This window comes from Mobula hypostoma, chromosome 1 (assembly GCF_963921235.1).
Source record: "Mobula hypostoma chromosome 1, sMobHyp1.1, whole genome shotgun sequence".
NCBI classification, from domain to species: Eukaryota; Metazoa; Chordata; class Chondrichthyes; order Myliobatiformes; family Myliobatidae; genus Mobula; species Mobula hypostoma.
The window spans coordinates 101042676-101068182 of NC_086097.1; the positions used below are offsets into that span (position 1 = coordinate 101042676).

Here is a 25507-nt window from a genome sequence, read left to right on the forward strand (position 1 = left end):
AATTGAAGGATGTTGTGCACCTTAGTCCAGAGGAAGATTGTTTTATTTGGCAATGTACATGTATATGGTTGAATGACAAAAAACTGAATTTGACAGCACCATTAACATCTTCCATCACTTTGCTGATGAGCTAAGGTAATTAACGGATTGAATTTTAATTGCATTTTCTGACCAGGACATTCTGTGCAAAAATCAACAAATTTGGAAATCCTATGATATATTCTGATATCCAAGCCATATATAAAGATAAAAGAAAGTAGTATTCGAAGAGGAGCATGATGTCGGCCAGTTTCATTTTGAAAAGCATTACCATAATTTGCTTTCTATATTTAGCCTCTTTCAACCAAATTATCACCAACTCTCCTATTCCATGGGCTTTAATTTTGTTTGCATGCTGTTTATGTGATTTGATCCATTTGACTCATATCCAACATCCTTTAAGAAATAGACTTTTCTGGATACATTTTAAGCCAAAGTATGAGTATTGTTCCTAAACGGCATAGTAGTGGAAAAAATTGTTCAGTGAATCACTGATCAACATCCCCAATTGGCCTCTTTCACCTCTGTTCTCTTGAAAGCCTTCAATATTAACATCTTTAGTAGTAAGCAATCCCTCTTCCATACATTCATGAAAGACCAGAGCATACAGTCCTGATGACATAGCTGTTACCAAAGTGATAAGCTGCAACAAAGAGATTGCTTACGTTTTGAAAACAAAGATCTCTGGTAATGATGACACACCTTCTATTTAAGACCATGTTGGTGGGGAAGGTAAATGATCTGACAAGTTATGCTGATTTATATTTTAATCAATACTAAGTCCACTCTCACAATACTTCTAGGATGATGCTGAATAAGCATACATCTTGACAAATATGGTGCTCCAATCTTCCAAAGCCATGTTTTTCATAGCAACTGCACATTCAGTCAAAATTAAAAGTAACAACAAAAAAAATTACGACAGCAAATAAATGCATACAAGCATGTACCAATCCAAGTCAAACAGAATTCAAAAATTCATGATAATAGTAATTACCATTGTGCTTTCATTAGGTTTTTAAGTGGATGATAAGACAACTATTTCCACACCACTATCACACAGGGACCTCTGGGAAATACTGGGTGCCAAATATATAAAAGGTTAAACTTTGCACAACTTTACCAACATATACACAGCAGGTCGGGCAGCATCCGTGGAAACCATCAGGCAACATTTCGGGCCGGAACCCTTCATCAGGACTGAAGAGGGAAGGGGCAGAGGCCCTATAAAGAAGGTGGGAGGAGGGTGGAAAGGAGAAGGCTGGTAGGTTCCAGGTGAAAAACCAGTAAGGGGAAAGATAAAGGGGTGGGGGAGGGGATAGGCAGGAAAGGTGAAGAAGGAATAGGGGAAAACACAATGGGTAGTAGAAGGAGGTGGAACCATGAGGGAGGTGATAGGCAGCTGGGGGAGGGGACAGAGTGAAATAGAGATAGGGGAAGAGAGGGGGAGGGAATTACCGGAAGTTGGAGAATTCTATGTTCATACCAAGGGGCTGGAGACTACCTAGACGGTATATGAGGTGTTGCTCCTCCAAATTGAGTTTAGCCTTATCATGGCAGTAGAGGAGGCCATGTATGGACATATCTGAATGGGAATGTGAAGCAGAGTTAAAGTGGGTAGCAACCGGGAGATCCTGTCTGTTGTGGCGGACGGAGCAGAGGTGCCCAACGAAGCGGTCCCCCAATCTGCGTCGGGTTTCACCGATGTCTCCAGCCCCTTGGTATGAACATTGAATGCTCCAACTTCTGGTAATTCCCTCCCCCTCCCTTCCCCTATCTCTATTTCACTCTGCCCCCTCCCCCAGCTGCCTACTACCTCCCTCATGGTTCTGCCTCCTTCTACTACCCATTGTGCTTTCCCCTATTCCTTCTTCCCCTTTCCTGCCTATCCCCTCCCCCACCCCTTTATCTTTCCCCTTACTGGTTTTTCACCTGGAACCTACCAGCCTTCTCCTTCCCACCGTCCCCCCACCTTCTTTATAGGGCCTCTGCCCCTTCCCTCTACAGTCCTGACGAAGGGTTCTGGCCCGAAACATTGACTGATCATTTCCACGGATGCTGCCCAACCTGCTGAGTTCCTCCAGTGTGTTGTGAGTGTTGTTTTGACCCCAGCATCTGCAGAGTATTTTGTGTTTAGCAACACATATTTGTTTCATTGTTAGAAAAATCCACAAAATACAGGGACATTACAATTATTTGTTCTTTTACTTTTAGTGAAGGCCACAACACCATAAAATACAAGAAAAGAATTGGGTCATTTGGCCAGTCGATGCTCTGCCATTTCATCGCGGCTAATCCTTTTTTCTTCTCAGCCCCAATCTCCTGCCTTCTCCCTATATCCTTTTGTGCCCTGACCAATCAAGAATCTCATCAACTTCTGCCTTAAATATACGTAAAGAATTGGCCTCCACAGCTGCCTGTAGCAACAAATTCCACAGATTCACCACTCTCTGACAAAATAAATTCCTCATCTCCATTCTACAAGGACAACCCTCTGGTTGAGGCTGTATCCTCTGGTCTTGGATTCTCCCACCATAGCAAATGTCCTCTCCACATCCAATCTATCAAGGCCTTTCACCAATTGATAGGTTATCCCTCATTCTTCTGAATTCAAGTGACTCCAGACCCAGACAGGCGGGCTAAAGCAAATGAGAGTAGCTGGAAACCTCCAACCCCAGTGGAATAGGGATATGTTTACCCCAGCATGTGAAGACAGTTCTGGCGGACTGGGCAGATGAGATCAACTACAAGAGCCAATGGCCAAGAAGGCGGTGCTGCTAAACTTCGTGGAGAGTGAAGGACATGACAAAGCACAGAAGGCATCATGGCTCTCTACTGCAGCCAAGGAAGTCTCCAGTCGTGACGAGTTTTTGTACCATTGGACCAAGATTTTTGAGGCCGAGAAAGTGGAGCTCCCCAGTGCAATGGCCTTTTTTTTTACTATGAAACTGCTCCCACGCAAGTTTTTCTCTATGCAGTGCTTTACCGAATGATGAGCTTCACAGACAAAATGTCATCGCCAGAAGTGACAGACAACCAACATAGGCCCAAACGCGCTTCATATGACAAGCTGTTCAATTGCGTAATCATTTTCGTGAACCTCCTTTGAACCCTCTCTAGTTTCAGCACACCCTTTCAAAGACAAGGGGCCCAAAACTACTTACAATACTCCAAGTGAGGTCTCACCAGTGCTTTATAAAGTCTCAACATTACAACCTTACTTTTATATTCTTTTTTTTTTGGCGTGTCTGTGCGTGCGTCCATGATGATGGCTTTTTCCAAGGTGCAGAGCAGGAGAGAGAGACTGTGTGGTGTGCCACTCCTCACATCTTCACACAGACATTTTCGCAATACTTTTCCCTTTGTTTTACAAGGTCGAGTTGCTGTCTCGACACTCAACCCGGCACGGATGGAAAGCGTGCTTGGGGGCAGACCCGACTAGTTTCAAACCCAGGAACCTCCGCGCCCGGGTCTGGCGCCGATATCGTTGTACCACCAGCTGGCCCTTGCTTTTATATTGTACTGCTCTTGAAATGAATGTAGAATAGTCAAGATAGCACCTGCATACGCTTCTTCGGTTAATATCTTCTGGATAGATCATGAAACAATATATTTCACTTCTTCTCTGTCTATTACATTTGTTTTTCATTTTAAATGTGTTTCTGGAACTGTTAGGGTTTGTGATTTGCAGTTTGGGTATTTCAGTGCTCTGCACTCTCAGAGAGGATTCTGTAAGGCAGAGGCAGCATGCAGGAACCTCGTGGCGAGAAGGATGCGGGACAGGGTGTGGGCCGACGTTGGACTCCATTTTGCCAATTAAAGCTTCCATTGTTCACCAATTAAAGCGAGGAGGGAGATTGAAATATCGAGGTGAATGCAGAAGGTGAATGCCAACTACCTGCCTTTTGATCGCTGGAGTGATCACTCTGCTGCTGAAGAGAGGAGACTGCCTTTTGATTGCTGGTGGGATCACTCTGCTACAGAAAGGGGAGACTGCCTTTTTATTGCTGGTGGGATTGCTCGGCTACAGAGAGGGAAGACTGTCTTTTGATCGCTGGTGGGATTGCTTTGCTACAGAGAAGGGAGACTGCCTTTTTATTGCTGGTGGGTTGAGACTGCCTTTTGATAGCTAGGGGATCGCTCTGCTACCAGAGATGGAAAGGCCTGCCACTGTGCCTGGAGAATGTTCTCCAGGTTTACTGCATTTTGGATATAGAATTGGTTTAGAATTTTTTTTCCAGTCTTATAGTTTCTTTATATTCTGTGTGTTTTGCCTGATCTTTCTCGGCTTTTTGTGTGCAGGGGGAGGGGGAATTGGGGGTCAATGTGACTGCTCCGTTTTTGTTCACTTTTTTGTGTGGGGACAAGGGACTTGGAGGTTGATGATCATTCTGCCGTTCTTTTCTTTCTTGGTTCTGTGGCTATCTGGAGAAGAATTTCAGAGTTGTATACGTTGATAATAAAGGAACCTTGAACATTTGAACATCACATTTGTCTTTCTCACCACAGACTCAACCTGCAAGTTAACTTTCATGGAATCCCGTACAAGGACTCTCAAGTCCCTTTGCATCCCCGTTTTTTCTATTTTCTCTCCATTTAGAAAAGTCAACCCTTTAATTTCTTCTACCATAGTGGATGACCATACAGTTCCCAACACTGTATGCCATCTGTCGCTTCTTTGCTCATTCTCCAAATCTAAGTCCTTCTATACCCTCTCTACTTCCTCAAAACTACCTGGCCATCCACCTCTCTTCATATTGTCTTCAAACTTTACAACAAACCTATCATCCAAATCATTGACATACAACTTAAAAAGAATCAGTCCCAACTCACTAGTCACCACCAGCCAAACAGAAAAGTCTCCCTTTATTCCCACATTTTGCCTCCTGCCAATTATCCACTGCTTTATCAATGCTGGAATCTTTCCTGTAATACCATGGGTTCATAACTTGTTAAGTAGCCTCGTGCGTGGCACCTTGTCACAGGCTTTCTGAAAATCCAATTACACAACATCAACCAATTCTTCTTTGTCTACCCTGCTTGTTATTTCTTTAAAGAATTTAACAGATTTGTTGGGCAAGATTTTCCGTCGGGGAAACCATGCTGACTATGACCTATTTTATCAAGTGCCTCCAAATATCCTAAAGCCATCTTCTTAACAGTCAACTCTAACACCTTTCCAACCAGTGAGGTCATACTAACTAGCCTATGATTTCCTTTTTTTCTGCCTCTCTCCCTTCTTGAAGAGTGGAGCAACATTTGCAATTTTTCAGTCTTCCGGAACCATTCCAGAATCTAATATTCTTGAAAGATCATTACCAATGCCTCCACAATCTCTTCAGCCACCTCTTTCAGAACATTTAAGATAACCAATGACTTAAATCTTTAAGACTGTTTCTATTTCACTTTATTATTTTACTAGTACAATTAATTTTCAAGATTTTTAATTAATCACAAATATTCTGAGCTCCATCAGTAAAATAGTCATGACTTAATAAAGTCGAGGGTAGACAACTGAAGTTCAAAATAAAATTTATATTAAAGAGTACATACACATCACCACATACAACGCTGAGATTCTTTTTCCTGCAGGCATACTCAGCAAATCTATAGAAAAGTGACTGTAAACAGGATCAATGAAACAGCAAGACCACAGAAGACAACTGCAAATGCAGATATAAATAAATAGCAATAAATAATGAGAACATGAAATAACAAGATAAAGAGTCCTTAAAGTGAGATCATTGGTTGTGGGAACATGAAAAATAGAATGAATGTAGTTATCCTCTTTTGTTCAACAGCCTGAAATAGTCAGATTCTTTAAGTGTTGAACATCACTTAGCTCAACTGCAGTTCGACAGGCGAGTGTATTGCTTTGCTAACAGGTTTTAAGCAGTGGTTCACTCAGCTTCGCCGATTGAACACATAAGGCATTAATTCGCAGCAGTTTGCTGTTTTGAGCAGCAGCCAATCAGCAATCAGGATTGATTGGCAAGAACAACTTAAAATAAGGCAAGGGCATTGTGTGAGCGGACAGTGATAGAGTGGGGATTCTGAGGGTTTACCCCTTTGTGGCTTCAGTGAGAGAAAGTGAAAAAGCTATAGGTAAATTCCACCCACCAGGATATTGTTTTCCTTCTTTACTCAGGGACTCAGCTAGAACGGTAGGGATGTCAAGCATAATAGTTGAATGCTCCTCTTGCAAGATGTGAGAAGGCAGGGAAACCTCCAATGTCCCTGACAACTTCACCTGCAAGAAATGCATCCAGTTGCAGCTTCTAACTTAAGGGGTTGGAACAGGAAATGAATGAACTCCTGATCATTTGGGAGGCTGAAGGGGTGATAAATAGGACATACAGAGAGGTAGTTACACTCAAGGTACAGGACACAGGAGACTGAGTGTTGGTCAGGAAGAGGAAAGGGTTAAACGGCCATCCCCCTTAACAACAGGTATGTCACTTTGGATACTGCTGGGGTGGGGGAAATGAACTGGCAGAGGAAAGTCACAGTGTGCCTGTCAGAATGAAAGGTAAAAATAACCGATTTAGGGAACCTTAGTTTTCAAGGGATACTGAGACCTTGGTTAAGAAAAAAAAGATGCATTGCAGATAATCATAGTTAAGAACGTGAGGTACTTATGGAGTATAAGAAATGCAAGAGAACACTTATGAAATCAGGAGGGCTAAAACAAAAGGCAATAGGTTTCCCTAGCAGACAAGGTGAAGGAGAATCCTAAGGAATTCTACAGCGATGTTAAGAGTAAAAGGATTGCAAGAGACAAAACTGGTCCTCTGGAAGCCCAGAATGGTAATCTATGCATGAAGCCTAAAAAGATGGGTGAGCACCTAAATAGATTTTTTTTTCCATCTGTATTTACTCAGGAGATGGAGGGACACAAAGTCTATAGAAGCGAGGGAAAGTAAGAGCGAGGTCATGGACCCTACACAGATTACAAAAGAGATGTTTGCTATCTTAAGGCAAATTAGGGTGTATACATTCCCAGGGCCTGACAAGGTGTTCTGCAGGGGCCATAGCAGAGATATTTAAAACATTCTTAGTGACACAGGTACCAGAACTTGTTCTGCTATTTAAGAAAGGCTCTAAAAATAAACCAGGAAATTATAGACTAGTGAGCCTGACATCAGCAGTGTGAAGGTTATTATAAGGTATTCTAAGGGACCAAATACATGAGTATTTGGATAGACAAGGACTGATTAGGAATAATCAGCATGGTGCATAGTAGGTCATATCTAACCAAACTTAGGGTTTTTCAAGGAAGTTACCAGAAAAGTTGAAGGCAAAGCTGTGGATATTGTCTACATGGACTTTAGTACGGCACTTGACAAAGTCCCCCGTGGGAGGTTGGTCAAGGTGGTTCAGTCACTCAGCATTCAAGCAGTAAATTGGATTAGACACTGGCTTTATGGGAGAAGCCAAAAAGTGGTAGTAGATGGCTATCTCTTTTGACTGGAGGCCTGTAACTAGTGGAGTGCTGCATCTATAGCAATGATAATGTTATTAACTGGATCAGAAAATTTGTGGATGACACCAAGATTAGGTGTGTAAGTGGACAATGAGGAAGGCTATTATGGTTTGCAGAGGGATCTGCATCAGTTGGAAAAATGAACTGAAAAATAGCAGACGGAATTTAATGCAGACAAGTGTGAGGTGTTGCACTTTGGTAGGGCCAACCAGGATAGGTCTTACACAGTGAATGGTAGAAAACTGTGGTAGAAGAAAAGGATCTGGGAATATAGGCCCATAGTTCATTGAAAATGGTGGCACAGGTAGATAGGGTTGTAAAGAAAGCTCTTGGCATGTTGGTTTTGGAGATGGGATGTTATAATGAAGAGATGCAAGACATTGGGGAGGTGTTATTTGGTGTATTGTGTGCAGCTTTGGTCACCTACCTACAGGAGAGATGTAAACAAGTTTGAAAACATACAAAGAAAATGTACAAGGATGGTGCCAGGGCTGGAGAACCTGAGTTATAAGGAAAGACTGAATAGGTTAGGACCTTATTTCTTGGAACATAGAAGACAGAGGAGAGATTTGATAGAGGTGTACAAAATCATGAGGGGTATAGATAGAGTAAATGCAAGCAAGAAGGCTTTTTCCACTGAGGTTGGGTGAACTACAACTCGAGGTCATGGGTTAAGGATGAAAGGTGAAAAGCTTAAGAGGAACATGAGGAGAAACTTCTTCAATGAGAGGTTCGTGAGAGTGTAGAATGAGCTGCCAAGCACAAGTGGTGCATGTAAGCTCAATTTCAACTTTTAAGAGAAGTTTGGACAGATATATGTAAGGTAGGGATATGGGGGGCTATGCTCCGGGTGCAGGTTGATCGGAGTAGTTAGTTTAAATAGCTTCAGCACGGACAAGATGGGCCTGTTTTCTATGCTGTATTTTTCTATGACTATAATTTTGGCTGCATTGAAGTGGCACAGCACCAACCTGAGAGTGCAATAAAGAAGTAGGGTCAGAGTCTGAGAGCAAGGTCTGGACGATTTAAGCGCTGGTCCAGATTGAAAAGGACAGGGTGTTAGAGACAGAGGTGAGGCGAGGCACGGGCTGGTTCAAATCTCTAACATGCAAGGTTTACTTGTCTCCACACTGAACTTCAACTCGTTGCTCCGCAAGGTTTACTCATCTCTGCACCGAACTGTGGCTGTGGCCTGCAACTATCACAGTGTGATCTCACTTTTGTGAACTTCAGTTCTGAATGCTATTTGCTTACTTTTATCGTTTGCATGGTTTTTTCTTTCTTTTTTTTCTGCACGTTGGGTGTCTGATAGTCTTCTTTTGTTTTAATGGGTTCTATTGGGTTTCTTTGTTTTGTAGTTGCCTGTAAGGAGCAATAAACGATAAGCATAAACTCTGTTCCAGTGACATCAATGATACTGAATTCTAACCAACAGCGCACATATAAAATCTACCTGGGATGAATTTCTGTATAGTTGTCACTTGATTTAATACTCAAATGGCACTTGTTCAGAAAGAAACTGAATATATAGTATTCTGGAGTCTGAAGAGAGGCAGGATCTGCGTGTGGTGAGACATGGTGCCAAAGCATGCAGGAATCAAACAGTGGGTAAAAATATTGCCAACTTTTCACAGTAAAGATGCAGAGCAATGCTGTTGCAGACAAACCAGCTGAAGGTTCTGAGACTGTGCTACAGGGACAAACAATGAGCTTATATTATTATGTACCTGATGCATTGGGGAAGTCAGCCTCAAAGGCTCATAAATTTCAAGGAACATAGGGAACTTCAATATAGCACAGTGCATGATTCACTATTTGCAAAATAGAGAGGGTGTTCACTTCCATCTGCACCTTTGTAGAGCAATAAACAGTCGGGTGGAAGAACTCATCAGATCATCTTATGCTGCTCAACTCTGAGTTCCTCCAGTAGACTGTTTATTGCTCCACATTCCAGCGTCTACCATCTCCTGAGTCTGCAGCACCTTTGTAAAACCCAACAGTACACAGTCTCTGACAGCTGACAACATAGCTTTCATCAGAATAAACTTTAACTGAATTTGTCTTGTTACATGTCCACAGTTTTGTTTTCCTGGGAGTCTATAGTTTCATTTACTGTGGGCGTCATGTGTCCCCAGTTTCATTTTACTTTGAGTCCACAGTTATGTTTCTGTATGCATTACCTTATGACGTATGCCGACGGTATAAAAGAAAAGTGGACAGTGCTGAGAGGGAGAGTGAAGATTGCAAACTTTGAACTATCCGGGAACAGCTCATGATTGAGAAGGGTAAAGTCTAATGCTTATCCAAACCCAAAGGATTGGGTTAATCAGCAGCACAATGTGCAATGTGGAGATGTGTCTGTCCTTTGTATGATCCATGGGTGTGGATTTTTTGACAGTCACTTTGTGAAATCGCTCTTCTTGTACTTCAGAACAATATCCCTCGGCTGGAATCTTCAGTAATCGTTTCGTCGTTCACTAGCCGTGGAATCTTTGGAATTCGTCGTGATCGCCTCGTCGCTGCACTGTGAATCCACAAGTTTCTCCTCTCACCCATTTCATGAGTTACTGGGACTCTCTGAATTGCCATTTTAGGACTGTGCTTGAGTAAGGTTTGTTAAGAACGGGTTCTAAGTTTGACTGTAAGTAAGCTATAGACGCATAACACTTAACTTCAGTTTAAGAAAGTAGTTTATTTAATTTTCTATGTTTTTGAGTAGATGTAAATAAATATAGTGGTTTTAATATTAAAACCTGACTCAATTTTTCATCTCTTGCTGCTGGTACGTTACAAAATCGTAACATAAATTGGGGGCTCGTCTGGGATATGAACAAAATTGGAGCTTATTGATTGATAATCAATCTCATTGACTACTACGCTTTTGATGACTTGTGTGGGGAAACCAGCAGCAATGGATATTGGGGCTTTCCTGGCATTCCCAGACCCTAAGGCATTGGGAGATGCAAGAAAGGATGACTTGTTGGCCATTGCTAAGGAGCTGGGACTTACTGCGGTAAATCGGGATAGGAAAAAGGTACAGATTCAGAGGTTAATAGCTGAGTTCTATATTTGTTTGAGAAAGTTTGAAGAGGGGGTGTTAGAAAGGTTCCCCGAAAGTAAACCCAGTGATCTTGAGCCCCAGCACGTTGGAAAAATGAAAAATGGAGGCTGAGAATAGGCGAAGACAGCAACAGCTCGAGGCTGAGTTAAAAGGAAAACAGCTCGAGGCTGAGTTAAAAGGAAAACAGCTCAAGGCTGAGTTAAGAGGAAAACAGCTCGAGGCTGAGTTAAGAGGAAAACAGCTCGAGATTGAGTTACGACAAAAACAGCTTGAGGCTGAGGAAGTAGAAAAACAGAGGCGGTTTGCAGCTGAAGAAGCAGAAAAACAGAGGGAAGAAGCAGGAAAACAGAGAGAAGAAGCAGAAAGACAAAGGAGGTTTGAGTTAGAGAAGATAGAGAAGCTACAGCAAAGGGGTCTAGCGTTTGACTCTGGTGATAAGTTTGTTACCAGTCATGAAGTTAAATTGGTCCCTCCATTTGATGAAACTGAGGTTGATAAATACTTTCAGCATTTTGAGAAAGTGGCTCAGAGCCTAAAGTGGCCGGAAGGAGGCTGGCCTCTCTTGTTACAGAGTGTATTTAAGGGTAAGGCTCAACAGGCTCATTCTGCCTTATCAATTGAAGACGCAGCTAAGTATGAGATTGTGGAATAGGCTGTGCTTAAAGCCTATGAACTGGTTCCAGAAGCCTATAGGCAAAGGTTTTGGAATTTGAGGAAATCTGTGAACCAGACTTACATGGAATTTGCTTATGAGAAGTGTGTGTGTTTTGACCGCTGGTGCACATCTAAAAATATGGATGGTGATTTTGACAACTTGAAAGAGTTGGTTTCAATTGAAGAATTTAAGAGGTGCATCCCTAATGACATAAAGGCATATTTAGATGAAAATAATGCTGCCACTCTGCAGGAGTCTGCTAAGTTAGCAGATGAATTTGCCTTAACCCACAAGTTTAAGTTTACCCCGAGTAAGACCTTCCAAAAGAGTAGCATGAATAGTCAGGGTAAACCAGAAATCAAATCTGGGTCTAGTGACAAGGGTAAGGATAAAGGGAAACAATTAAAGGAGAAGCCCTCTGGTCCTACTTGTCACTATTGTAGGAAACCTGGTCATGTTATGGCTAACCGTTTCCTTTTGTTCCCTGTGACCCCACAGGGTTCTGAACATTCTGATGAAGCTCTGTCAAAGGCTAAAACGTCTAGTCAGGTTAGGAAAGAATTCCTTCAATTTGTGTCAGTGAATGAAGAGTCACCCCCTGTGCCAGTGAAAATTCTTCGAGATACTGCAGCTTCTCAGTCATTTTTGTTAAACAGTGTTCTAAAGTTTGGTGATGAGACTGCCATTGGTGAGGTAAATCTTATTCGAGGTATTGGGTGCAACGCTGTTCCTGTACCTCTGCACAAGACAATTTTGAAGTCAGAGTTAATTTCAGGACTTGTTAAAATAGGACTACGACCCAGTTTACCGGTGGAAGGTATTTTTTTGTTGTTAGGAAATGACCTAGCAGGTGGTAAAGTTGTTCCTGTAGTGCAGCTGACAACTAAGCCAATCAATAATGATTCAAAGATAGACCCTAACATTTATCCCTCATGTGCAGTAACTTGAGCTAGAGCCAAGAAACTTGCCAATGCAGATGGTCCTGTGCAGCATGATTCAGCTACTCATGATAGCTCAAATAGGGAATCAGATTTTGATAACTTGTCAGGGATTTTTCTGCCTTCATTGTTTCACCAGGATCCAGGTATTAAATCTGATAATAAAGATTTATCTCTGTCTAGGAAGGAGTTCATAGCAGAGACCCTGAGATTGAAGCTTTAAGTGAAAAAGCTCTCTCAGGTGAGGAGATTGATAAAGTGCCAGTAGGGTTTTATTTCAAAGATGGAGTGTTAATGAGGAACTGGAGACCACTTGATGTTCCTGCAAGTGAGGAATGGGCAATTGTTCACCAGGTTGTAGTTCCTAAAGCCTATAGGAATGAGATTTTAACTTTGGCCCGTAGTAAACCCTTGGGAGGCCATCTAAGTGTGAATAAAACTGTGAACAAAGTTTTAGAACAATTCTTCTGGCCTAGTTTGAGGAAAGATGTTGCAACATTTTGCATGACTTGTCACACTTGTCAGGTTGTGGGTAAACCTAATCAGGTCACCCCAATGGCCCCACTACAGCCTATTCTGGCATTTGGTGAACCTTTTTCTAAAGTTAATGTGGATTGTGTTGGCCCATTGCCAAAGACTAAAGCTGGTCATCAGTATTTGCTAACTATCATGTGTACAGCATCTAGATTTCCAGAGGCAATACCTCTCAGAAAAATAAAATCCAAAACTATGTCGAAGGCTCTCGTAAAGTTTTTTTTTTACTTTATTTGGTTTGCCAAAAGAAATTCAGTCTGATCAAGGGAGTAATTTTATGTCAGGATTATTCCAGTAGATAGTTTACAAACTGGGAGCCAAACAGATAATGTCATCTGCGTATCATCCAGGATCCCAAGGGGCCTGAGAGAGATTCCATTCTACCCTCAAAACCATGATTAGCACATTCTGTACTGAAAATGAGAAGGACTGGGATGAGGGAATTCATTTGCTTTTATTTGCAATAAGGGAGTCAGTATAAGAGTCAATACGCTTCAGTCCTTTTGAACTTTGTTTGGTCACCAGGTCCAAGGACCTTTGGCATTGTTAAAGGAACAGTGGGTTAACAATGACCTGCATGTTAATTTGCTAGATTATGTTTTGAAGTTCAAGGACAAATTGCAAAGGGCTTGCAACATAGCAGAGGAAAATTTTAAATCAGCCCAGGAAAGAATGAAAACTTGATATGATAAACAAGCTAGAATGAGGTCATTCAAGCCAGGAGATAAAGTGCTTGTTTTGTTTCCTGTACAAACAAACCCTCTACAAGCTAAGTTTCATGGTCCCTATGAAATTATGGCTAAAGTTAATGATGTGGACTATGTAGTCAAAACACCAGATAGACGAAGGCCAACGCAGTTTTTGTCACATAAATATGCTTAAGCTGTATCATGAAAAACAAACTGCAGCTGTGGCAGTTGCTGTAAACAAAGATAGGTGTGAGCTCTCTGGAAATTTATTAGCTGATCCATCTGAGGCCTATTTTAAACTGAACATTATTTCAGCCAGATTGACAAATTCGACTATTTTGGAAAATATTGATGAGAAACTGGCTCATTTATAGCCACAGCAGTGGCAGCAGATGAACCAGATGGTAATATCAGATTCTGCACTGATTACTGAAAGGTGAATGTTGTAACAAAAACAGATGCTTATCCAATCCCTAGAGTGGATGATTGTGTAGACAAGGTTGGAAAAGTTAAGTTTCTTACAAAGATTGATCTGTTAAAAGGATATTGGTGTGTTCCAGTGGATAAAGGTAGAGAAATTTCTGTCTTTGTGATGCCTTCTGGGTTGTTTGAATACAATGTTCTGCCATTTGGAAATAAAAATGTTCTAGGAACATTCCAGAGAAGGACTAATTCTGTAATTCAAGGGTTAGAACACACAGATGTCTATATTGATGATTTAGTCATGGGGAATGACACCTGGGAAGTCCATATCTCTGCAGTGGAAAAGCTGTTTGAAAGGCTCTCAAAAGCCAACCTTACAATTAACCTAGCTAAGAGTGAATTTGGCCATTCCACTGTGATCTATCTTGGTTATGTTGTAGGTCAAGGCAAGTTGGCTCCTGTTCAGGCAAAAGTTCAGGCAATTTCTGAGGTTCCCATTCCAACTGGGAAAAGGGCTCTTAGAAGATTTCTGGGATTGGCCAGATATTATCGCAAGTTCCTTAAGAACTTTGCTGATATTGTTCTCCTATTGACTAACCTCCTGAAGAAGGATGAAAAGTTTGTTTGGACAGAACAGGCATTTGATAAATTGAAAGCTATCTTATGTCACCAACCTGTGCTCAGGTCACCTGATTTTGCCAAGCCATTCTCCAAGGCTGTGGATGGCAGTGATGAAGCTGCAGGAGCAGTGTTACTACAAAGGGATTATTATGATGATGTTGACCGTTCTGTGGCTTACTTTTCAAAGAAATTTAATGAGCATCAAAGAAATTATTCTACCATAGAGAAGGAATTATGATCACTTATCTTGGCTGTGCAGCATTTTGATGTGTATGTTTGCACAGTTCAGAAACCACTTGTGATTTATACAAATCATAATCCATTGGTGTTCTTGAGTAAGTTGAAAAATAAAAATAGAAGGTTGCTGAATTGGAGTTTGATTTTGCAAGAGTATGATCTCATGATAACTCACATTAAAGGCAAAGATAATGTAATTGCTGATTGTCTTTCCAAATGTTAAACTTGCAATTTAATTTTAATAATGGAGTGTAATTTACTATTTGTATATGCTTCTGCAATATGTTGTATTAGTTTGTAGTGTGCTGGATGATAACTGTACATGTATTGTTCCACATATTGTAGATTGTAGTTAAAATTTTGCTCTTACAGATCAAAACTTTCTCTTCTTGGGGGAGGGTGTTACATGTCCACAGTTTCGTTTTCCTGGGAGTCCGTAGTTTTGTTTACTGTGGGCGTCATGTGTCCCCAGTTTCATTTTACTTTGAGTCCACAGTTTCGTTTCTGTATGCGTTACCTTATGACATATGCCGACGGTATAAAAGAAATGTGGACAGTGCTGAGAGGGAGTCGAAGGAAAGAGAGAGAGAGTGAAGATTGCAGACTTCAAGCTATCCGGGACCAGCTCATGATCGAGAAGGGTAAAGTCTAATGCTTATCCAAACCCAAAGGACTGGGTTAATCAGCAGCACAATGTGCATTGTGGAGACGTGTCTGCCCTTTGTATGATCCATGGGTGTGGATTTTGTGACAGTCACTTTGTGAAATCGCTCTTCGTGTACTTCGGAACAGTATCCCTCGGCTGGAATCTTCAGTAACCATTTCTTCATTAGCTAGCCGTGGAATCTTTGGAATTCGTCGTGATCGCCTCGTCGCTGCACTGTGAATGCACAAGTCTCTCCTCTCATCTATTTCGTGAATTACTGGGACTCTCTGAACTGCCATTTTAAGACTGTACTTGAGTAAGATTTGTTAAGAACGGGTTCTAAGTTTGACTGTAAGTAAGCTATAGACGCATAACACTGTTAACTTCAGTTTAAGAAAGTAGTTTATTTAATTTTCTATGTTTTTGAGTAGATGTAAATAAATATAGTGGTTTTAATATTAAAACCCGACTCAATTTGTCATCTCTTGCTGCTGGTACGTTACAAAATTGTAACAGTCTGTACTGTTAACAAGCTGAGGTTACAGCTCTCAAGGCTCTGGATATCATTTCTAAAGAAGTTTCAGCTATAGCACTACATCAGTGTATTCTCCAACTGTTGACAGATGGCTGAGCAGCATAAGACTAGCTTGACTCCATGAAACACAAGCCTTCTGGTGTAAACAAGATGAAAGGCTCCAAAACACAAGTTAGACTGATTTAGAAACTGAAATTAAGCACCTTTGATTTAGAGCAAGTTTTAAATTTGAACCAGTCTTGATAATTTCCTTGCTGTTGGTCATCTATTGTTAGATTCATCTGGACGTTGCCACAAAATAAATATTGAGTGTGTGACGTTAACTGAACCTATTAATTTATCTTCTAGCAGACCAACAGTAATACCTTTTCCACACTGTCACTCTGCTGAGATAGCTTTGGCCTCAGACGATGTCTGAAGAAATCCTACAGTAGTCCTGAAACTAAGATACTTGAACTCACAATCATCATCTATGTAATTCTCTTCATCACTCTCCACCAGTTTACCCCACATCCATCCTCCTTTGCATAGGTGCAACTGCAGCCAGAAGAATTTTCCTGAGCATTTCTTGGTTCTGAATAAGGATCTCAGACTTGGAAAGTTGACTGTGCCTCTTTCCGCAGATGACGCCTCATCTGCCGAGTTTTTCCAACAGGTTCTATATTTATTACAGATTCCCAGTATCTGCAATTCTTTTGATTACAAGTAGTTTTATTAGGGCTTCTCAGTCACACGCTACCCCAGGCTAAGGGCTGTCACTTAACTTCCCTCTGGAATTCTGCTCTTTTGAACAGTTTAGACCAGATGGTGCAATTTGGTGAGTGTATTTTGTTATTATTATAAAATCTGTGGAATTTGTTGCCACAAGCGGCTGTGGAGGCCAAGTCATAGTCATTGGGTGCATTTAAGGCAGAGATAGATAGGTTCTTGATTAGTCAGGGCATCAAAGGATATGGGGTGAAGGCAGGGGAGCGGGGATGACTGGAAGAATTGGATCAGCCCATGATTGAATGGCGGAGCAGACTCGATGGGCTGAATGGCCTACTTCTGCTCCTATATCTTATGGTCTTGCGTATGATCCACTAAAGTGTTCAGGTACTGAATTAACAACTGATCAAGGATTTAGGAATAAATAACTTGATACAGTGTTAGGTACAGCTGATGTAACTGAGGTACAAGACATTCAATCTTAACGATCGGATCAGATGCTTAACCTAGTCACTTCTGACACCAAGAACATAAATAGTCTTGTTCAATAATGGCTGAGGCCAAACATAAGGAAAAGGAGAGGTTGAATGATTCACAACCTTTCGAGGGAATATATGCCTCCTCATTTAAATCACTGACCTTTTATCTTGAGATCAAGCCCCATAGTGCTAGATACCCTCACCAGGGAAAATATCCTTACAGCATTTACTCTGCAAAAATCCTTTAGGCTACACACAACTAATCTACCAATTCCTCATGGAATTAACTCATTCATGCCAGGGATCAAATTATTGAACTTTCTCTATACTGTTTCCAAATCAAATATATTGAGCCCTCGACAAGCAAGCCAAACAGTTCATCATGTGTGCTCTCACTAAAGGTCTGTACAGCTGTAGCAGGAATGATAAGTCTGGAGTCCTTTAGCAGCAAGCCATCAAGAATGGTGAATGTGTCTCTTTCAAGCAAGTAAGGTCTGAGTTCGTGAGCTCCTTTTGGAACAGCTGGCTATCCACACTCACAGAATTGCATGATCTTGTTGCAGGTTTGGTCCTTTTTCAAATCTGCTCGAATTTCAACCACTTTACTCTGCGATGCAGGAAAGCTTCATATTCCTGAGCTAAGCAGATGGTGGTATCTTCCATGAGGGCGGAGCCAGTGTTTGTACACTCACTTTTGTGTGGCATCTCAACAGAGTGTCTGGTGTTGTGAAAAATTTGCTAGGACATGTTCAATTATCATAACAGTTGTCTGACACAAGCGGCAGAAGCCTCAATCTGAATCTTTGAGACATGGAAGTAAGTCATCCAAGTGTTTCGAGCTGAGGAGGCTGACAAGAGGCTTGTGGTCTATTTCAAGTAGGAATTCAGTGCTGATCAAGTAGCAGCTGAAGCATTCACAAGCCCACACGAGAGCCAGTGTCTCCTTTTTGATTTGGGCTCTTGATGCATACACTACTGCAGTATAGCAAAAGTACTCCCCCAAGCCAAAGGAAGGAACATCTGCTGAGACCTTGGTTGCTTTGTTCGGATCAAAGTACGCCAATGTTTGTGGAGAGATAAGCCCTGCGTTAAGTGATGACAATGACTTCTAATGTGGTGCTTCCCAGGTGAGATGTTTATCGGAGAGGAGGTCACATCACTATGTGCTTTGTTTTCTCTGTCAAATCTGAAATTAACTTTCCCAGCTGGTTTACCATGCCAAGGAAACCGTGAATCTCTGATGTATCCATAGGTCATTCCATGTTCTGAACTTGGTTGCACTCCCTCTGAGGACAGTTGGTGTCCTAAGAACTTCGCCTTTAACTTTGCAAATTCACATTTTTTAGTTCAGGGTGATTTCAGTATTGAAGTACATATATGTCACCATACACAACCCTGAGATTTATTTTTTTTCTTTATATTTATTTATTCACAATAAATATAAAGAAACACAGAAGAATCAATGAATATTGCCCCCTCCCCCAACAAGACAAACAATATGCAAAAAAAAACAACTGTGCAAGAGCAAAAAGAAGAAAAGAAATAATAAATAAACATAAAATATTGAGATGAAGGATCCTTGAACTGAGTCCATAGACTGTGGATAAAGTTCAGTGATGGGCTGAGTGAAGTTGAATGAAGATATCCCTCTGGTTCAAAAACCTAATGGTTGAGGAGTAATAACTGTTCCTGAACGTTGTGGTGGGAGTCCTTGATAATGGTCGCTGCTTTCCTATGATAGTGTTCAGTATAGATGTGCTCAAAGGTGGGGAGGGCTTTACCTGTGATGGACTGGGCCATAAACCACTACTTTTTGTAGGCTTTTGGTGTTTCCATACCAGGCCATGATGCAACCAGTCAATATACTCTCCACCACACATCTATAAAAATTTTGTCAAGGTCTTAGATGACATGCTGAATCTTCACAAACTGCTAAGTAAGTAAAATTGCTGCCATGCTTTCTACTTAATTGCACTTGCTTGCTAAGCCCAGAACAGGTCCTCTGAAATGATAACAGGCTGGAATCAGTTTCTCCAAGGCAATTTCCACTCTTTTGTCAAGTCTTCACCTGAGCCTCTGAAGATGGCTATATCGTCTATGTGGCAGACTACTCCTTCCAGTCTCTCCAAAATTTGGTTCATCCTCATTTGCGAGTGTTCAAGGGCAGATAGGATGCCAAAAGGGGGTATCTTGAAGGCATAACATCCATATAGCATGATAAAGTTTGTGGACTTCCGTGACTCAGAGCCAGAACCCTGAGTTTGTATCCAGTTTGGTGAAGAACTTTCCTCCACCCAGAATACCCAATGTGTGCTCAACAGAGGGCAGAATAAACTGCTCCTGCCTCACTGCATTATTCAACTTTGTTAGATCACCTCAGATCCTCACTCTGCCATCTGACTTGGGAACAGGAACAATGCCCCCACACCAGTCAATAGGTCCATTCACTCTACTTATGATGTCAAGTGCCTCCATTCTCTCAACCTCAGCTTTGATTTTGTTCACCAATGGTACTGGTATAGGTTTCGTTGTGGTCAGAGAGTAGGGTGTCACTCCTGGCTTCAGATGGATAAGGTACCCCAGGCCCCTGAACAACTTCAGTTACTTCTCCTGCCACTGAACATTGTTTAGCAAAACCAACCTTGCATTGAGGTTCAGCTTCTCGATGGCATGTCATCCCAGTAGTGGTGAGAAGAGATTCTGATGAACGTAGACATCCTCTTTTAACTGTTTCTCATTTTTACGGATGGAAGTAGTGAACAGTCCTTTCACACTGAGATTGTTTCCGTGGCTCATTGAGCACTTTCATTGTTGGGTTTAGCATAAAGCCTATTTTCTTCACCAGTTTTGTGATTAGACATTTAGAGACAGCTGTGACATCTGCTCCAGTGTCTATTTTGAATATCACTGCCTCATTTTGCAACAGAACCGTAATACACCAGCCTTGTCTATGTGAATCTGCAGCCCCAAGGAAAGTTCTTTGTCTGAATCATGGTCTTCTTTGACCTCCTGAAGAACTGATTTTGAGTGACACCAGTTTTTATAATGGCCAACTCTATTGCATTGTTGGCATTTCACTTCTTTCACTGGACAGAGCTCTTTGATGTGGAATGGAGACTACAAAAGTCTTTTCTCTTCCTGAGAGTTTGACTGCCTTCTCTGCTCAGTCTGTGTCTCTGTGCACTTCCTCAGGCTAGTGGCCCACAGATTATTACAATGTATCCACTTTTGGGATGGAGCTTGAAGGCGTTTCCCAGCAATCCTGGCCCATTCTCAGCTCATGCTTCATGGTGCATACAGTTAGCAAAGGCAATTTAGATTAATAAAACTCTGGATATTTTTCATAGATACATGCGAAAAAGAACAGTCTTATTGTAAATTCTTTCTTGTTGAAAATCTCACTTGGCCTGTAGAACCAATTCAACAATGATCAACCACTCTTGACACCACGCTGTGTTCGATATTGAGCAATAGTGCAGAGCACACCAGGATGTCAGCATGCAGGATACTCAGCTGAACTTTATCGATAACCCTGCTTCTACAGTGTGTGAACTTCTCCCATGTGGCAATGGCTAACTGAGTGGCACAGGAATAACACTTAACTATCACTAAAGCCAGAGTCAGTCAGTGTGAGAAAATACGAACTCCTTACAGACAGTGGCGATAAATGAACATAGGTCACTGGTACTGTAATAGTGTTATGCTAACCACTACGCTACAGTGCCACCCAAAGTCTGAAAGCACATACCAACAAGCTCAAGGAAAGCTTTTATCTTGCTGTTATAAGACTACTGAACAGTCCCCTAGTATGACAATAGGGGCTCTTGACTTTGGAACTGGGTTCTGTACTAACTGTAACTGTAACACTTTATTCCACATTGTGTATTTGCTTTTCCTTGTACTACTGCAACACACTGTGATGTCTGTATGGCTTGCAAAACTAACTTTTTCTATTATATCTTTATTATATCTTTATTATATCTTCATACATGTGGCAATGATAAACCAACCAATGAGATGAAGACATAGACATATGACAAGGTTCCACACGGTAGGCTTATTCAGAAAGTCAGAAGGCATGGGATCCAGGGAAGTTTGGCCAGGTGGATTCAGAATTGGCTTGCCTGCAGAAGGCAGAGGGTCATGGTGGAGGGAGTACATTAAGATTGGGGGATTATGACTAGTGGTGTCCCACAAGGATCGGTTCTGGGACCTCTACTTTTCGTGATTTTTATTAACGAACTGGATGTGGGGGTAGAGGGGTGGGTTGACAAGTTTGCAGATGACACAAAGGTTGGTGGTGTTGTAGATAGTGTAGAGGATTGTCGAAGATTGCAAAGAGACATTGACAGGATGCAGAAGTGGGCTGAGAAGTGGCAGATGGAGTTCAACCCAGAGAAGTGTGAGGTGGTGCACTTTGGAAGGACAAACTCCAAGGCAGAGTACAAAGTAAATGGCAGGATACTTGGTAGTGTGGAGGAGCAGAGGGATCTGGGGGGTACATGTCCACAGATCCCTGAAAGTTGCCTCACAGGTGGATAGGGTAGTTAAGAAAGCTTATGGGGTGTTAGCTTTCTTAAGTTGAGGGATAGAGTTTAGGAGCCGCGATGTAATGATGCAGCTCTATAAAACTCTGGTTAGGCCACACTTGGAGTTCTGTGTCCAGTTCTGGTCGCCTCACTATAGGAAGGATGTGGAAGCATTGGAAAGGGTACAGAAGAGATTTACCAGGATGCTGCCTGGTTTAGAAAGTATGCATTATGATCAGAGATTAAGGGAGCTAGGGCTTTACTCTTTGGAGAGAAGGAGGATGAGAGGAGACATGATAGAGGTGTACAAGGTAATAAGAGGAATAGATAGAGTGGATAGCCAGCGCCTCTTCCACAGGGCACCACTGCTCAATACAAGAGGACATGGCTTTAACGTAAGGGGTGGGAAGTTCAAGGGGGATATTAGAGGAAGGTTTTTTACTCAGAGAGTGGTTGGTGCGTGGAGTGCACTGCCTAAGTCAGTGGTGGAGGCAGATACACTAGTGAAGTTTAAGAGACTACTAGACAGGTATATGGAGGAATTTAAGGTGGGGGGTTATATGGGAGGCAGGGTTTGAGGGTCGGCACAACATTGTGGGCCGAAGGGCCTGTAATGTGCTGTACTATTCTATGTTCTATGTTCTATGAAGATCATAGTTGCCCATAGCTATCTAACTGGTAAATTCATACTGCTTTATAGTTTCAAATGTATGAAAGGACAGAGAAAAACATATCTTACATTCTGTTCATACAGATCAATTATTCATTAATAGATGAGTACAAATAGAGAATTTTTTTAAATAGTTACTGTACTGGAATCTGATGCAAAAGAGTGCTAAAAATATCCAGCAGTTCAGCAGCACTGTGGTAAGAAAACCAAGTTAAATAGATAACCTTACATCAGAACTGGGTGATTTTGATACAAGTGGAGAAAGCTAGTCATCTGAAATGGTTCCACTTGATGGCTCCACAGTAGTGCTGATGCTGCAAAACTCCAGCAGCTTGGGTTCATTCCTATGCGTGTGTTCTCTCTGTATGTGTCTCTCACTCTCCTCACCCTCGCTGGTCCACTCCTAACACTGGCTTCCCCGCTTATCCTTTTTGTACATTTAAACAAGCATCACCAACCGGTGAGAAATCTCATCGCTGTGGCCTGCTCCTGATGCTGAATGGGCGGCCGGAATATACACTCAGGTTTAGGATAAAGCGGCAATAGATTTGGAGGGGATCGAAGGAAGAATTTTTTTCCCCAACTCAGAGGGAGGCTAAACTCTATATTACTTTGCCAGAGTGGGTGATGAATGCAGAGATATTCACAACATTTAAGTAGTATGTAGATCTGCCAAGGTATGGGAGGTACAAATCAAATGTTGGTAATGTAGATGGATATCCAATGGTCAACGTAAACATGGTGAACAGAAGGGCCCATTTCTGCACTGTATTACCCTGTCAATCAATGCAATAAATGCAACATGCATGCTCATGGGTGCTGGATAGCTGGATGTATTGTCCAATGCATATCATGTACCAATATTCTCTCACCTTTTTATCACTATACCTCTACAGAGAGAGAGCAATACTCCAATCACTTCCAAGTAGGCATAAGGAATATTGGAGTACTACATAATGAACTATACACTGCAAAGCACATGTTGGATAGTCTGTATAGTCTGGGCTATTTGCTAGAAAGAAAGTGTTGTCCTAACAAGAGCAACAGGGTTGGTCTGTATTCCATGGAGATTAGAAGAGAGGTGTCTTTATTGAGATACAAAAGATCCTACTGAGCTTGAGGATAGAAGTAGAGATAATTTCCAAAAAGGAAAGGTCTTGAACAGGGGACATAATTACAAGTGGCAGATCATTTTAAAATGAGATACAGAGAAATTTCTTCTGTCAGAGGGCAGTGAATTTCTAGTTCTAAGGGTGCTGGAGGCCAGATCATTTAAATATACAGTACATCATTAAATATTTGAAAGACTGAATTAAAAGCTATAGGGAACTGACATAAGAGGCTGAGGACAGCTCATTCAGCCATGACCACAATGAATAGTGGGGCCTGGTGGACTACTCTGCTCCCATTTTCTTGTGCTTGTGTCAAACTATGAATACCCACAATCAGCTTGAGTACTGCATACAACTCACCACATGACAGAATGATTGAACTGGAGAGAGTGTTGAAACCCAAAGTTGTTGTTGGAATTGGAAAACTATTTAGGAAGAGAGATTAGTTTGGAATAAAGGAAGCTGAGGGAAGAATTAGATGAAATATATATAATGATAAGGAGCCTAGATAAAGTAAGTATGAAAGATCTATTTCCAATAGAAGTGTGTCAGAAACAAGGAAAAGATATTGTAAGCAACACACATAAAAGTTGCTGGTGAACGCAGCGGGCCAGGCAGCATCTCTAGGAAGAGGTGCAGTCGACGTTTCAGGCCGAGACCCTTCGTCAGGACTAACTGAAGGAAGAGTGAGTAAGGGATTTGAAAGTTGGAGGGAGAGGGGGAGATCCAAAATGATAGGAGAAGACAGGAGGGGGAGGGATGGAGCCAAGAGCTGGACAGGTGATTGGCAAAAGGGATACGAGAGGATCATGGGACAGGAGGTCCGGGAAGAAAGACAAGGGGCGGGGGACCCAGAGGATGGGCAAGAGGTATATTCAGAGGGATAGAGGGAGAAAAAGGAGAGTGAGAGAAAGAATGTGTGTATAAAAATAATTAACAGATGGGGTACGAGGGGGAGGTGGGGCATTAGCGGAAGTTAGAGAAGTCGATGTTCATGCCATCAGGTTGGAGGCTACCCAGACGGAATATAAGGTGTTGTTCCTCCAACCTGAGTGTGGCTTCATCTTTACAGTAGAGGAGGCCGTGGATAGACATGTCAGAATGGGAATGGGATGTGGAATTAAAATGTGTGGCCACTGGGAGATCCTGCTTTCTCTGGCGGACAGAGCGTAGGTGTTCAGCAAAGCGGTCTCCCAGTCTGCGTCGGGTCTCGCCAATATATAAAAGGCCACATCGGGAGCACCGGACGCAGTATATCACCCCAGCCGACTCACTGGTGAAGTGTTGCCTCACCTGGAAGGACTGTTTGGGGCCCTGAATGGTGGTAAGGGAGGAAGTGTAAGGGCATGTGTAGCACTTGTTCCGTTTACACGGATAAGTGCCAGGAGGAAGATCGGTGGGGAGGGATTGGGGGGGGACGAATGGACAAGGGAGTCGCGTAGGGAATGATCCCTGCGGAAAGCAGAGAGGGGGTGGAGGGAAAGATGTGCTTAGTGGTGGGATCCCGTTGGAGGTGGCTGAAGTTACGGAGAATAATATGTTGGACCCGGAGGCTGGTGGGGTGGTAGGTGAGGACCGGGGAACCCTATTCCTAGTGGGGTGGCGGGAGGATGGAGTGAGAGCAGATGTACGTGAAATGGGGGAGATGCGTTTAAGAGCAGAGTTGATAGTGGAGGAAGGGAAGCCCCTTTCTTTAAAAAAGGAAGACGTCTCCCTCGTCCTAGAATGAAAAGCCTCATCCTGAGAGCAGATGCGGCGGAGACGGAGGAATTGCGAGAAGGGGATGGCGTTTTTGGATGGAATATAAGGTGTTGTTCCTCCAACCTGAGTGTGGCTTCATCTTTACAGTAGAGGAGGACGGAATATAAGGTGTTGTTCCTCCAACCTGAGTGTGGCTTCATCTTTACAGTAGAGGAGAGACGGAATATAAGGTGTTGTTATAAAGATATTGTAAGTATTTCTTTGCTAGTGACATCCAACTTCTAAAAATGAATAACAAAGTGAGCATTTATTTTCCATCCCTAATTGCCATTAGAAGATGGGAAAACATCTTCTGGAATCACTACGGTTCTTTTAGGTCATGGAACAGAATGGCACAAAACAGACCTTTCAGCTGATAATATCTGGGCCAGACACAATGCTGAATTA

The 25507-nt window shown here is 42.1% G+C and overlaps 1 protein-coding gene across 9 annotated transcripts in view; it reads right to left on the bottom strand.

Annotated features, from left to right (window-relative positions):
• The window catches only part of LOC134349452 (uncharacterized), a 420820-nt gene that overhangs the window by 316880 nt on the left and 78433 nt on the right, over window positions 1-25507 (bottom strand). For 5 of the 9 annotated variants that reach the window (XR_010018683.1, XM_063053798.1, XM_063053807.1 and 2 more), the window contains one exon: window positions 8777-8884. The exons of the other annotated variants lie outside the window; for them this stretch is intronic. Coding sequence is in view for 4 of the 5 variants with exons in the window: in XM_063053798.1 (XP_062909868.1) it covers window positions 8777-8884 (108 nt within the window). In the remaining variant the exon portion in view is untranslated. The remainder of the gene's footprint in view (window positions 1-8776; window positions 8885-25507) is intronic. 9 annotated transcript variants of the gene reach the window in all.